Source organism: Xyrauchen texanus, chromosome 1 (genome assembly GCF_025860055.1).
Source record: "Xyrauchen texanus isolate HMW12.3.18 chromosome 1, RBS_HiC_50CHRs, whole genome shotgun sequence".
Classification (NCBI taxonomy): domain Eukaryota; kingdom Metazoa; phylum Chordata; class Actinopteri; order Cypriniformes; family Catostomidae; genus Xyrauchen; species Xyrauchen texanus.
Genome location: NC_068276.1, coordinates 45,841,551 through 45,857,836, shown reverse-complemented (window position 1 = coordinate 45,857,836; position 16,286 = coordinate 45,841,551). Strand labels below are relative to the sequence as shown.

The following is a 16,286-nucleotide window of genomic DNA, read 5'->3' as shown; positions in this document are numbered from 1 at the left end:
GAAAAAAAACATTAAGAGAGAATATTAAACATGGCACTAATTCTGGATGTTTTCATTGCTTTCTTGTTAACAGAAGTTGAAATTGTATTTAAATACATCTTCAGTTCTTCTTTGAAAAAGCTAAAGTGGGGTTTACTTTTCATATATTTACATTTATGGATATGAAACTTTCCAATATATAAAAGAAGGTTTATACAAAAACATGCATTAATTAGATTCTTGTCTTTAACATAAAATCCAAAAAGAATGTGTCTATATGATAAAGAAAAGTTACATAAAACCTTTTGGACAATCAGAGCATCAATATTGTTCCAGAAAGACAGAGTAAAAAGACATTCCCAAAACAAATGATCAACGGTTTCAGAGGAGGCTTCACAAAAAGAGCAGGAAGTATCAATATCATTTCTAAATTTCTTTAAAAAAGTATTTAACTGGATAAAATCTATGAATAATTTTATAGGATATTTCTTTAACTTTATTAGTTAGAAACAATTTCTGAGGAAGTGACCAAACATATGACCATTTAATATCATCAAAAAGGCTATTCCAATAAGAAATGGAGGAAGGAATTGAAGTAACAGGGTCCAAAAATAATGACCTAATTTTATAATTGGATTTATGTATTGAAAAACAAATAGAACCAACCACAGTAGATTCAGGGCTAGGGGAAGAAACAGAAGTCACTGTAGCACTATTATTGTTTCTAAACAGCATACAGATTTCCAAAGAGATGGCCTTGAAAACTATATTAAATTCTTTACTAGATACTGGGAATTGGTATCCTGAAACAAAATCGGAATAATTAAATAAATTACCTTCACTATCAAATAGCTGGTTTACTAATATCACCCCATTATTGAACCAGTTTTCAAGAAATAAAGATTTCCTCTTATGAAGAATATTACAGTTGTTCCAAATTAAAAAATTGTGTGGCGAGAAATTATGCTTGTAAATAAGTTTCCAAGCCATAAGCATCTGCTGATGATAATTGGAAAGTTTGACAGGAAGTTTACTAATTGAATAATTGCACATTAAAAGAAAATGTATACCTCCTAATTGAGAAAAAATATATCTTGAGATTATACTCCAAATAGAAGATTGATTGTGAAGGAAACGTTTAAGCCAATTAATTTTTAAGGTATTGTTAAGAGAATCAAAATCAATGAAATTTAAGCCACCTTTATTATAAGAATTCAAAATAACTGATTTTCTAATACTCAAATGGAATACTAATTCCCTAGCATTTCCATTTCCGATGCCTTACACAGAAACCTGTCAATCAGGGTCAAGGGTGGGATTATGCTATGGGGCGTGTTTGTCTTGGGAAGTGACGTCACTCACAGTCGACGGTCAAGAGGTGATGCCCTGAACAGACGCCGGTTTATCAAATCAAATCAAATCACTTTATTATCACACTACCATGTACACAAGTGCAACAGTAGGTGAAATTCTTGTGTGCAGTTCTGAGCAACATAGCAGTCATGACAGTGACGAGACATATACCAATTACAGTAAACAACATACTTACACAACACAATTTACAAATCAAATGTACACATACTTACACAACACAATATAATATACAATGTATAGTAAACAATACACACAATATACAATACAATAAGTAGGAGTATATGAAATATATATATATATATATATATATATATATATATATATATATATATATATATATATATATATATATGAAGTAGTATATTGAGGAGAATATGTTGACAGTCCAGTGTGAGATTATAGATGAATAAAGTGCAGTGCTAATTATTGATCCTGATAGACTGTGAATGATGTCACTTCCCAAGACAAACACGCCCCATAGCATAATCCCACCCTTGACCCTGATTGACAGGTTTCTGTGTAAGGCATCGTAAATGGAAATACTAAGGGAATTAGTATTCCATTTGAGTTTTGGCTGGCTACATACGTGACGCTGAGAAAGTGAAAAAGCAGACGTGGTAATTGAAATTGCTATTTAAGTATGACAGGGCCAAAACTCGTAAGATATGGGAAACACAGTTGTAAACGGACTTTGCTTTTCCATTTGAAATCTGGCAGTCACTGTGCGTTCGCTTAAACGAAAATGCAAACCGTAATGCGCGATTTGCGTTTGGATTATGTCACATTTTATGCGTCCACAAATTGAAAACGCAATTGCAAATACAATTTGCAATTCCTTTTGAATAATGTCCGGAATATCATTCCATACATTTCAGTGTTATTGAATCTTGTTCTCCTTTTCTGTCAGATTCCCAGCCTAAGCCACAGTGTGGTGTCTCAGACGAGTTTCAGGGCAGAATACAAGTCCACGGCTGGCCCCACCGTTTTCCAAAAACCTGTGAAGTTCCAGGTGGACATTACCTACACTGAAAGTACAGCTGCCACTAAGGAGAACGGCATCTACTCTGTCACTTTCACGCTGCTCTCAGGTAACCTTGCTGACAGTGAGGACTCCATTTTGATGTCATAAACTCATACCAATAGAAATGCTGAAAATCAAAGGGGCATGAGTGTGTGGGTGAAATAGAGGCTGGTTGATGATGTTGAACTTTGTCTCTTTTAGCGGTGAGAGCATTTTTTTTCTCTTGTTGCAATAGTGGTCCAATTCTCTCCTAACTCCCCCTCTCACCTATATTTACATTTACATTTATGTATTTGGGAGATGCTTTTATCCAAAGCGACTTACAGAGCCCTTATTACAGGGACAATCCCCCCGGAGCAACCTGGAGTTAAGTGCCTTGCTCAAGGACACTTGCTTGAAGGGATCGAACCAGCAACCTTCTGATTAACAGTTTACCAGTTATGTGGTTTAGACCACTACACCACCACCACTCTGAAGATGTAACACACAGCTCTGCGGGTTTACTGTGCATTTTGAACCTGCTGTGTTTCAAAGGACAATCCAAAATGTTTCATGCTACCGGTGCCATTACTGCAAACCCTATCCCCCCTATCTACTTCATTCTCCCTCTCTCTCTCAGCAACAAAATTTGGGATTGAATTTTGTTCTTTAAATCACACATTTTAAAGATTGTATCCCCTTAAGTCAGCCATGGGCCAAAAATCAACATCATCCCATTAGACTTTATGAGGTGGCCGCTAGAAATAAATACCGGACATATCTGCATAAAATGTGCATTAATTTCATCATTCAAAAACACATGTACTGTTTTGTAAAACATTGGAAACATTTAAAGAGACACATGTGTGTGTGTGTGTGTGTGTGTGTGTGTGTGTGTGTGTGTGTGTGTGTGTCCTCGGTAGGTCCCAGCCGGCGCTTCAAACGGGTGGTGGAGACGATTCAGGCTCAGTTGTTAAGTACACATGACCAACCTGGTGTTCAGCAGCTGTCTGGTGAGTGACCAGTCACTTCACCGACACACCGCCAGTGCTCTCTCTCTTTCTGTCTTTACCTCTCTCTTTCTGCTCTCCTGTACAGCATCCTGAACATGCATGGCACCTAGCCCACCCTTGCAGAGCACTGATCGTTGCACACACCATCAAGGTCAAATGAGTCTTTCTAGTGTTTAAAATTATTTTTACATGTTCAAATTGCTTTCCAATCAGTTATACATTTCCAGGCCTTCTCATCTTTCAGCTTCAAAGGGTTAGATGCAAGAAACTCTATTCTAGTACTGCTAGATTTGATGTCTAATCTAAAGGTGCTGGAAATACATATTTGACCTTATCAGAGAACATTGCACAGAACTGCATCGCAAGGCACTGTCACACATGTACACATTTACTCATTAGCAGTAACATACACTCACGTACCCCTGAAAGAGCATGTTTAGAGCACACTCACACTTATTAAAGGTTATGGAAATACAAATACAAAGGCAAATTTGTATTGATTTTAAAATAAATCCTGTGTCCCATGTAAATTGGTGTGACTTCAAACTATCCGTTCTACAAGCATAAATCTGATGGGCTAGACTGTGGTTCCTGCTGGAGAAGATGAAATGAGAGAAAAGAGAGAAATCCTCTGCCTGTCTTCTCACTTAACTGTGTGTCTGCACATGGCAAATAGCCTGTTACAGCTCCCTCTGCTGGACAGAGTTATTAACATAGCTCCAAACCCTTACTGCCAAAGCACAAAGGAATAGAGTTCTACCATGCTACTCATACTATTTTGCAGTAGGTTTTAGTAATACTATGTATGCAGTGCACAGTATGCAATTTTTTGTATGCATAGAAAACATTTATGACCTACTTAATTTGCCAGAATGTGCTGTATAGACCATTTCAAGAATGTCAACAATAACAAAGAAATTAAAATGATACTGGCCTGGGAGCACTCAGTACCGAATCCTTTAAATAAGGCTCTGAGTTAACATATTTTCTAAAAACATCAAATATTTGCCTGAAGTGAATTATCCAGACATGTTGTTGATACTGAGTATCTACACGAGAGAGGCAATTAAATTGTTCTTTAGTTTGGGTGCTCACAATTATTTCCTCCACGGAGATCAGGAATATTGGATCACTCCTATTATAATCAATGGAGCCATTCAATGAAGCTGTCTGCATGACCTGCAGACAAAGTAATTATTTTTTTTTGTTTTCCTAATTTGTAAGTCATCTATAAAGTATCTGCTATATGATATAATAGTATAGTAAATGTAATAGTAAATGAATCATGCAGCTTCATTCATTATATTGGGAGCGATTTATCCTTTGTTAAAGAGTTCTAAGCTATGAACTAAACCAACCTGCTCAGAGGAGATATTTAGAGCTCTACCTCTCAAACTTACAATTAGTTGGCATACATTTAATTCACCTACCAGAGATAAGATGTGTGCTACAGTTGTTAGTATTGTGCGTATCCAGCCATCTTGCTTCACTGCTGCAGTTCATGTGTCCATATGCAGTTGTTTTTTTGAGATCTAAACACATCCAGGGAGCATCAAGCAACTGAATAACATGGGCCAAATTTGATAATGACATGTTATGACATTGTGTTAACTTTTGTAATGATAATCGTGTTGAAGTCACTATGAATGAAGTGCCTCCCAGTGTTGTTTTGAATGAGTATAACAACTATCAGGAAATGTTAATGGAACAAAGACATCACTTCCTTAAACCGACGAATAGTCCTTGAAATGGTCTATACAAACTGAGCACACTGCGCTCTGTGCTGTATCCCACAATGCAATGTACTAGACTTGTCCAGTGTGATGAATGAACTGGAAGCAATATCAACCACATTTTTTAACATTCGTTCTTTCGAGTTATATGGTTGGACTGCCAAGTCATGGAGAATGTCTTGAATTTTCAAGAATATCTTCACCTACTTCAGCAATTGCGTTTTTATCTCACATTTGCTTTTTTTTATGTATTGGTTAGGTTAAGGTTTAAGTTTTAGGGTATAGCAGTAGGTTTTGTTGATTAAAAATTTGATAGAGCATTAACCCTAAAAACCTCTTCTGTTTTTGATTTCACATTTGCTTTATGATACTATTTGTAAAGTTAATGTTTATGTTTTATGCTAGGGAGCTCGGTTTTGTTGATTTAAATCTCAATACAGCATTAACCTTGAACACCTCATCTGTTTGAGTGAACATTTAACTATATTTTGGCACTACACAGCATTCCATGTATAAAAAAAAAATGTTATACTGTGCACAGTATAGCCTACATTTTGCATACTACAAAAGTAGTATTAGTATGAAAGTATTCCATTTCGACTTAATATTATTACCTGATTTGTGAAATGAGACACACATCTCTTCATATTCTATATTAAGATTGTCTGAAAGGAGAGCTGTTATCAGTTTCGTGACACTACCAATGTACTGTAGCTTTAAAGATGTTCCACTCTTTCACTCTGTCAATCACACCCATCCCTTCCCTCTGGCTTTGCCCTTCACCCCCTGCTCTCATACGGCTCCCTGGTCATGGCGGATGTGTGTTATGCGGCTGTTGAGTGAATGGGCATGTGAGCTTGAGTCCTTACTGACCGTGAGCAGACCTGCACAGCACTGAGCACCAGCATGCTTTACTCTCAACAGATGGACCATGTAAGAAACATCTGTGCAAGAAGGTTTAATCACTGAGTTAATTTCATTACTGTAAAGTCAATGGGGTGCATTGAGAATAACATTTTAGGGTGAATAGTTGATTTGATCAGACATGTTAGAGTAATATGTCATGTTCCTTTGACAGGAAAGCGGTCAAGGGGTGGTAAGAGGTCTATTTTAACACTTCTGCCACAGTTTACTTCACTTTGTCAAACACATGCTGTCCAATGTGTGGCACTTATACACATAACCCCTTGTACTTTGAAAGAAAAATGCACAGATGTGTGTACTGTATGTCTGTAAGTAAGTATGTATGTGTGTGTGTGTGTGTGTGTGTGTGTGTGTACACTCTCATTTGGTTGGACAATTCATGAACGTTTAAAATCACAAGAGAGAAAAAGCTTCATACATTCTTCATGATGTTTTCCCTCCAAATTTAGTTCTTGCATCATTCTGCTTTGTTTCGTATGGAAATAGTTGCATCTGAGTCACTTAAACATTATTTTAATAAGCCTTCAAACTATCACCAGCTCTTCAGTATGTGTCAAATCAAGAAAACTGTTAATTATTTGAAGATAATGTTTTAGATTTTATCTTACCGTCTATTTTTGCATCCCCTACCTCTAAACTCAATTATTTCATGTTGTTTAGTTGAGACATTTACAATAGAAATAATCATTTGTAGAATCATTGTATAAGGAGGGGTCAGAATTGTAAATTGATTGGTTTTCTCAGAGTGACCTACTTTTGTTTTAAAAACCAGCAACAGTGAAGTCTGTTCGAAAATACTGTGGGATTACGTTAGAATGATGTTGATCTGAAGGAATATATTTTCATACATTAGTTAAAAGCATATTTAGACTTTTTTTTTTTATAAAAATGGCTTATATATATACAGTGTGTGTATGTATGTATATATATATATATATATATATATATATATATATATATATATATATATATAATAAGTCATTATTTTTTTTTTTTTTTTTTGTAGTTTCTGTAGAAGTCTAAACAGAAACTGTTTAGACTTCTATTTTGTTTAACCTTGGTATTTAGTTAAACCCTAGTTACCACACAATTAACCATGGTTACTGCTAAAATATTACTGAAGTAAAACAATTTTTTGAATGACTTATTAACAACAATAACACACAATTATAAGAAATAAAAATGTCACCTTTAGATATGTTGTCATTTTAGCATGAATTTACTCAAGAAGCAGTTGTGTAACGTATCTGAAGAGGTGGGCATAGTATGAATTTATAAAAAACACATGCATCCAATCTCTAAAATTAATTTACATTTATATACAGTTCATGTAAAATGTGTAAGAATTTAAGTTTCTTGCTGGCATGGTGTAGAGTACACTGCTAAGAACTATGATATGGTGACTTCATGATAAATATGTATTTAAATGAATAGGTGTCAATATTGTTCCTTGTATTAAGCTACTATGAAAAAGTTAAAAAATAAATAAATAATTTAGAATCTATATTTTTGTGTGAGGATCGATATTTTTGATACATCATCAGTATAGGAAGCATCGATACTTTTAGGATCCCTTCCACTCACGGGATGTTTTTGTGTTTGGCACCATTCAGACTAAATTCTAGAGACTGTTGGGTGTGAAAATCTCAGGAGATCAGCAGTAACAGAAATACTCAGATCAGCCCATCTGACACCAACAATCATCCATGAGATTATCTAATCAGCCAATCGTGTGGCAGCAGTGCATAAAATCACGCAGATACGGCTCAGGAGCTTCAGTTAATTTTCACATCAACCATCAGAATGGGGAAAAATGAGATCTCAGTGATTTGGACTGTGGCATGATTGTTGGTGTCAGATGGGCTGATCTGAGTATTTCTGTTACTGCTGATCTCCTGGGATTTTCATGCACAACAGAATCTAGAATTTACTCTGAATGGTGTCAAACACAAAATACATCCGTGAGTGGCAGGTCTATATGTCTGTGAGCTTTTATCCACTTTAAACACAACCATTAACATAAATCTGACTATAAGATGCCACAGGATAACATTCTATTAAGTTTATAAGATAAAATGAGAAGGATGTCATGTAAAATTCAGTCACCATCAATCTACACTAAATAGGTGGGTTTAAGATCGGGAATGTGCTAGCTAAAGATATTGCAGCAAACATAATTTTATGATTTAATTTATAGTGTGAGACATAAATCCACCTTGTTTAGCCCAGAGCTATTTCACTGGAGCTCAGTACATGCCCCATAAGAGAAAGCTGTGCTTCTGTAATGGGTAATAATTTTCAGTATCTATAATTGTTTACACTGCAGAAATCCAAGCAGAGATGAACATTTGTTATGGCTGTGAGATCTCACAGTAGAAATGCTGAAGAAGTGTCCTGTGTGTCTCAAAGCTGCCACAGCTGTTATGTATCCTTGAGAGCTCTTAGGCTGTGCTAAAGCAGCCTTTCCTGTAGGGAACTGGCTTTCTATCGTGATGTTGAGAGTAGCCTAGTTTGCATTGAATGAATCAGAGACAAGCTCTGGAACTAAAGCAATCTATTCAGATTAGGACTCAACAGAGGGTGAGAAAAAGGAGGCCATGGTCTTGTTGCCATGTTACAGCTGGTGCTGTTGGGGCCCACTGTTGCTCAGTCATTTATGAAATTGGAAGAGGGGCGATGGTTTGCATGCCTATGTTGGTATCAAATAAGGTGTGAACCTAATCCTTTTGAGATGGCTGTCAGATGTATTCAGACTCTGCAACAATTTGTACCTCTTCATTTCAAACCATTCATAAGATAAAAAAATTTCAGCCTCAGAAATAATGAATTTAGCACATATATATATATATATATATATATATATATATATATATATATATATATATATATATATATATATGTGCTAAATTCATTATTTCTGAGGCTGAAATTTTTTTATCTTATGAATGGTATATATATATACACCGATCAGCCACAACATTACAACAACCTGCCTAATATCGTGTAGGTCCCCCTTGTGCCACCAAAACAGCTCTGAAAAAAGAACTACTCTGCACATTATCCTAAAGGGGTTAAATCCACTCATCAGAGAATTGCAGCCAAAGGGGAAAAAACAAATATAAAAAACACAGACCTACAGTATGTTTTTAGGTTGGTTATCGTTGGTAAATGCTTCTTTTGAAGCCATCAGTCCATTATTTCAACTTCATAAAAACATTTTTTTTTTAAATGTAATAGTGGAATTTCTGGTAAAGAGCTAATCTGCCCATGATCCTAAAAGGGGTAAATCCACTCATCAGAGAATTCCGGCCCAAAAAGAACTTCTATCTTCAGATGCGATATGACAGTTGAGAAGTCCTTTTTAACTATCAATCAACTTTCACATTCTTTTTCTTTAGTTTTTGCCAATTCGCATTCTTTGTTGTAATAGCCACCTACTGGGCAGGGAGAAGAGTTTATAGTAAAAAAGGACTTAAATATTTATCTGTTTCTCACACGCATATCATATAGCTTCAGAAGACATGGATTTAACCACTGGAGTTTTAAGGATTACTTTTATGCTGCCTTTTTGTACTTTTTGGAGCTTCAAAAATATTGGTACCCATGTACTTGCATCTGGGTTACTTACAATTGGAGTGAAGAAGGCACCCAAAAATGTTTTGGGCAAAAATGTTGTTATAGTAATGTTTTTACTGAGACCAGGTTGGGCAGTCCATAACATAAACATACTCACTGTTTCATAAGTTAAGCCACAAGACAAAAACAATATACATGATAACATGATTTTAGTGTGATAAAATCACTTACTACCTTTTCTGTGTAAAGTTTTAGCCAATTTTACAACTTCGTTGCCATGACAATGAAACGCTGTAAACTAAAACTACTGAAAAAAAAATTATGATTTAAACAACTTTACAGCATAATAACATAAAAGTTAACAAAATGAATGTGCTTCTATCGCCTGTTTTCACGCTGTGTATTCTTAGCGAGTAATTTGATGTTTAAAGTATTACATTTGTAACAATTATCAACAAATATGTGGCTCAATAGTGCCGATACTTCACAAGTTTTTATTGACAATGCCTCACTTGAGAGATGACATGAAGCGATGGTCCGAGTTTAGTTACGTTGACATCATTAACTACTTTGAGTTGTTATGACTGCCAACAACTGCACAAGTCTAGCCTGAAATTATTTTTTTACTCCAAATAACAATAAGGGATAGTTCACCCAAAAATTTTAATTCTGTAATTATTTACTCACCATCATGATATACCAGGTGTATATGACTTTTTTTCTTCACCAGAACACATTTGAAGAAAAATAGAAAATTATCTTAAATCAGTAGGTCCATAAATAGGGTGACCAGATTTGTGCTTGTGGAAAACGGGACAGCCCCCTCCCATCAAAAATGTAATTGAAGTATCCTTACCTATCAATGCGAATTAGAGGGTGCATTCGCATCTGTAACTGTTGTCACCTTGTACATTTTCGTCAGCAATTTTTGTAAGTGTGTGCTTGTCTTTCAAGAGTTTATCATAAAATGCAGAGCAGTCTAGTCCAAAATGGAGATGTACAAATAGCATTACCTTCATGACTGTTACACTGAGTTGAGTTTTATCCAGTGCCCATGCTGCGCCACAGATGCAGATGTCCCAGGCAGCCATAAAACAAACTCCACTACCTTGGCTAAGACTCTGAAGTTGATGGTCTTGCTCTCCAGCTCACGAAAAACATCTCAGACACAGCCGTCTTGTTCATGTTCCACTCAGTGATGCGACGAGTGACAATGTTTTTCGTGCAAGCCCACTCATCAAAGAGCGTGGTTTCATCAATCAAACTGAGTGGGAATTCTGAAGTAGAAGTGTTTGAGGCTGCTCTGAATGTCTTTCCACTCTAGGATGTCTCTCATTAGGGCCCACTCAAGTTTTTCTATGTTCTCTAATGAGTGGCTCCAATTTTGGAGGCATCCACCGATGCTGAATAAAAGTTTCTCACTGCATAAAATAAATAATCTGCTCGTATGTCACCAGCTTCATCATGGGCAACCTAATACTTTGTGTGGCACACTTACTTTTACCAGCATCCATGCTTTTTTGTATGAATATGCTGTACGATGTCGGTGCGGCCTCCATGGGTGATGGAAAAGTGTGCTCCACAAATCTCACACCTCACTTTACTAGGCTCAGTCTATGACTCCTTTTTTTAGATATGTAAACTCTTTTTAAAGATCCTCATTAAATGTACATGCACGCTTCCTTGACATTTTTCCAGCCACACTTTCACCTGTGTGCTCTTTCAAATTGACTCTTCAGTCAGTTCACTAACTGGACATCTATTGAAAGGATCGTGATTGGATAATTTAATCCAATCATGTACTTCAGGTGTGATTTTATTGGTTTTACAAGCCGTATCTTTGGCTACCTAGAATTCTCACGTGACTGAGAAAACCGCATAGGCGATAGAGACATGGACGAGAGGAGGGGAATTTTTTTTGGAATAAGTCAGGACACTATAAAAAGTGCTTGAATACGGGTCTGTCCTGGGAAAAATGGGAAATCCGGCCACCCTATACTTAAAATGCAATTGAATGGAGATTATTCTTTTGAAGCTCCAAAAATCTTCTAAAGTGATATGTGCAAAAAAAAGATAAATATTTAAGTACTTTTTAACATAATCCAACACTTCAGGAGTGGGTGGAGTCCAAGCGGTCTCTCATGTGATGTATTGGCATTGCCGTGATACAGACGTAATCTTGTGTTTTTCACTCGATTGAGACATCCAGGATGAGCTCACAAACACACCATTGTGAGTAAAGAAACAGATAAATACAGATCTAAACCAAAACCAACTAAGCTACTTTACTTCGTTCCTCCTTCTCACTTGTAAACAGCGCTGCTCTACCGGCTGTGACATATGTACGACAGCTCTTGTGTGTTTCAAATGCTAGTGTGATTACGCTGCAGAACGGAAGCATGATTTTGAGTTTAAAAAAAGTACTTAAATATTTATCTTTTTCGCAACAAAAGTGATCGCGTCACATTAGAAGGCATTGATTTAACAGCTGGTGTCGTATGGATGACATTTATGCTGATTGTCTGTGATTTTTGGAGCTTCAAAAGAGTAATCTCCATTCAATTGTATTCTAAGAACCTACTTAGCTAAGAAATTATTATATTTTTCTTAAAATGTGTTCTGGTGAAGAATAAAAATACATACTCACCCGCATGATATCCCAGGTGTAAATAATGAGGGAATGGCTCGTTTCTGTGGTTTTTACATTACTTCTTGAGACCAGAACCAGAAAACAGGCAATTAGAATCTATATGGCGCCACCCAGATGTTGCTGAAGAAAACTGGAAAGTTATAAGCTTCACATTTCTTCCTTTTAAACCCTTCAAATATTGGCCACATTCAGTTCCATTGTAAGTTCATTATTCTTCATGCTTTTAAAGAAAAGGAAGGCCGAGTTGAAATAATTTTTGTGGCAATCAACATCATGCCACAAATGTTGTTGATTAAGCTTAACTTGTATAAAACCCAGAATATTCCTATAAGGGAAAAAAAGTCACTGACCATCTGCCTGAACATCATGAATTCAGATTTTTTTTTGTTATTTATATATATATATATATATATATATATATATATATATATATATATATATATATATATATATATATATATATATATATATATAATGCAACACTCCATCTTTTTCCCATTCCATCCAGTCCAGATCACAGATTAAATGGAGACTTCCACAGATACTCACTACCACAATAATGTCTTTAAAGCAAAATAAAATTCTGTCCAACATTTTTCATGGTTTATTGTCTCCAGTTTATGGAGTCTTGTCCTGCCTCTCATCATCTCACCGTGCCCCTTCTGTGATCCTCATTGTTCATGTGTTTGTTCTCTGTCTCCCTCTCTCTCTTTTTTCTTGTTCTCCTCTTCTCATGTGTGTGCACCCAGGTAGCCCATTGAGTAACTTCTTTGACGTAATTAAACAGCTCTTTTCAGACGAGAAGAACGGGCAGGTGTCCCATCCGCCTGGCACGCACAAGCATGTTGCCAACAGCAAGAGACATGACCCAGAACCTAATGACTCCAAATGTCCATCTGGCCAAGACAAAGCCAAGATGGCACCATCAGTTGGGACACAGGAACAACCTTAAAACCAGGAGCTGTACTATATTACTAGTTTTAAAATGAAAAGAAATACAAGAATTCACACATGATACAGAAAGGGTGCTGTTGAATCAAGTTGAAGTGTGAAAGACCTGCAACAAACATGCCTACAAAGTTTTATATTGTGATATGAATATTGAAGTACTGACATGACACGTTACAAAATGCGCATACAGACATGCACATATATTTTTTTAATCCAAGCATTTCTCTACAGTGTTGTTTGTTCATCACAGTCTCTTTATGTTCGGTTTTATGATGCCTTTATTTATTTCTGCTACCAGGAATTATCCAGAAAACGTGTTAAAGCCCAAGTCCTGCTCTTGCACAAGATTCATGTATGGCACATTGATGGAAGGCACACACAGGAAGTACAGTAGAAGCAACTGAGGGAAACTCCTCATTGTGATGCATCTAAACACCCCAATTGCCAACCAGACCTGTTACGATTCATTCCTCAATTCCTTTTTTCTTGTGTCCAAGGATTTGGAGTGAAGCCTTAAAATAAAGATGTTTATTGTCCAATAAATGAATTCTCACTAAGCTGTCCCACTTTTCACCTTTCACCTTTTATTTTAATATCTCTTTGCTTGTCTTTTTTTTTCTTCTATCTCTCATTCTCTTATGAGAAAACACAAAACAGAGAAATACATACCAGGATATAATTACATAAGGACAGGTTGGAACTCTGGACACCATGATGCATTTGAGGAGTTGCACTCAAGGACTCTTGTTGGATTGTATTTTTAATGTAGTCTTTCTTTGTGAAATTAAGAATTTAAACATTTTATGGACTATGTCATTTCTGTACAATATTTGGAGATCCTATTTGAAAAATTATGGGGAGAACAACTTAATGTTGGTTGTGAACTGGTATCCAAAGTTGGGGGTTCATAGTAAATGATCTATTCTGTTGTACAGACTGAAAATATTCCTGATGTAACAAATGTCTATCAGTGACATTGCTTAGATGAATTGTGTTGCCACATCCTGTTTTTTCTCATGTAGTGCTAATGAAATGTTAGTTTTGAATGAAAATTATGCTTAATGTATTCAAAGCTTATCATGATGAACATTTTTATGTATTTATGTTTGTTTGGTTTTTTTCGAGAAACATCTGCAGGATTCAGAGAACTTTTACCCACATTTTTGTAACTTATTTATCTGTTGTTGTCGTCTTTTTTTATTTATTCAGCTGGGGGAATATTTATATATACAAACCCTGGAGGTGAAGATTTTGTTGTTTGCATCAGGGCGACTCGTCAGATTGTTTGAAGGATTTTGTGTTTTGTGTACGATAACACTTATCCGCTTTTGTGAATGAAGCACTCTTTCTTTCCCGGCTTTGACCAGATAAATGAGCTTGTAGTATATGTTAAATTATTTACAGGTAATTTAAGAATGTAGACTAGCTCTTGGGGGGTAATGAAGTATTGATATTTGTCACTCATCTCATTGTGAGTGTATAACAGGTTGACAAGCTCAAAAAAAACACGTTGTAAATAGACAACTTTGGGAAAACCATCAAGAGGCTGCTGCTGCTCCTGACTCGATCTCTCGTATTGCATGTCCAACATTCGGCTTTAATTTGCATGATGTCGTGGATGTTAAATATCTCCTCCCCTTCACCTTTGTCATCAGATTTAAACAAATTATTTCCTGCCATTATTTACCATGCATAATTTTTTTGTTTCTTGTTTACCTCACACCTCCCTTTATCATGGGGGGGCACATCATAACACACATGGATCACAGCAAGGAGAATAGTTGGAGATGTAATCTAAGCAATACACATTGTTGTCCTTCCTTTTTTGTACTTTGGGAGAAAAATGGAGAAAAGCTGTAATGTATAACGGATTTGATTAATACTGAGTGGGAAAAATAGAATTGCCACTAAAGTATCCCCTTGTAATTATACTGTGAACAACTTCAGTGCAACGGAAATAAATCCATTGACTTTGGGATGTATGTATGTGTGTGCTTGTTTGCTATGTTCTGTCTAGGTAAAATCTCACTCCCTCCCAATCACAATACACACCCTTACAAAAAAAATATAAATTATCCACATCTTTGCTGCAGATTTGCCACTTGTTATTTTCACATGCAAATGAGCTTGTGATTTGTATGCCAGAATTGTCCAGCTCTTCACCAGTATTGGTGAAACTCCGGCAAACCTTTTCAACAATTAACAATTTGCCGCAAAGCTCATTTGCATGTGAAAATGATCTGTGGCAAATTTGCATCAATTTCTTCTGTGGTCGTGGCTCTCGTCATGTGAGATGTATTATGAGCGGAGCTGAGCAGCTTACAACCTCCCGATCATTTTCAAACATGTCGAAAAATTTGAAAAGTGTCTGCCTGCATCCTGCAAGACTACAAGGCATGCCTACTACATGTTAAGGACCCTTCATAAAAATTTAATTCTGAAGTCTTGCAACAGTTGTATTTCACATACATACACTGTTAGGAGGTAGTTAGGGAAAGTACTGATGAACACAGAAGGCAGAGCCCGGATTATCTCACTCACCTGTGGGGGGGAATAAGAAAGGAACGCATGTTTCAGACGTGGCGACTAGTGGTATGAGTGTGGAACTCAATCCACTAAGAGTGGGGGTACATACAGTGCTCTGTGTGGATTACGCTACCTCTTTTCTTTTATAGTGATTGTTTGTGGTTTTAATACCACCTCTATGGCACAGAAATTTATTTTGTTTTTAAAACTGAACTTTACCGACCAACGCCTGTGCTGGACAAGGAAACCAGATCTCCACAATGCATGCCATCAGGCCAGAGTGACGCCATGCCAACAGGGGGCGAATCCTAGCTGACTCTTAGCCGACATGCACACACATATATCCATACATTATATTGCATCACGTAGGGACAGTTGAGTGTGCATGTTGCACGTGGAAACCTGTTCAGATTTCCATAGAAATAAACTTTTGTAGCATGTTTGCGGGCAGGGTTCCATGTTGTAACAACACTGAGTTTGTGTTTATTTGGAGTCCCGCAGAAACCATCCACCTACCCCTAACTCTACCCTTATACCTAGCCACAAAGTATAAAAAATAC

The 16,286-nt window shown here is 36.4% G+C and overlaps 1 protein-coding gene across 6 annotated transcripts in view; it reads left to right on the top strand.

The window, feature by feature from the left end:
- Positions 1-15,171, top strand: part of LOC127660380 (serine/threonine-protein kinase BRSK2-like) — a 184,895-nt gene extending 169,724 nt beyond the window's left edge. For 5 of the 6 annotated variants that reach the window (XM_052150976.1, XM_052150746.1, XM_052150660.1 and 2 more), the window contains 3 exons: positions 2,261-2,441; positions 3,277-3,366; positions 12,999-15,171. In XM_052150976.1, coding sequence (XP_052006936.1) covers positions 2,261-2,441; positions 3,277-3,366; positions 12,999-13,201 — 474 coding nt within the window. In that variant the 3' untranslated portion in view covers positions 13,202-15,171. The remainder of the gene's footprint in view (positions 1-2,260; positions 2,442-3,276; positions 3,367-12,998) is intronic. The other variant, XM_052150825.1, reaches the window with a different exon arrangement.
- The last annotated feature ends 1,115 nt before the right edge of the window (positions 15,172-16,286 follow it).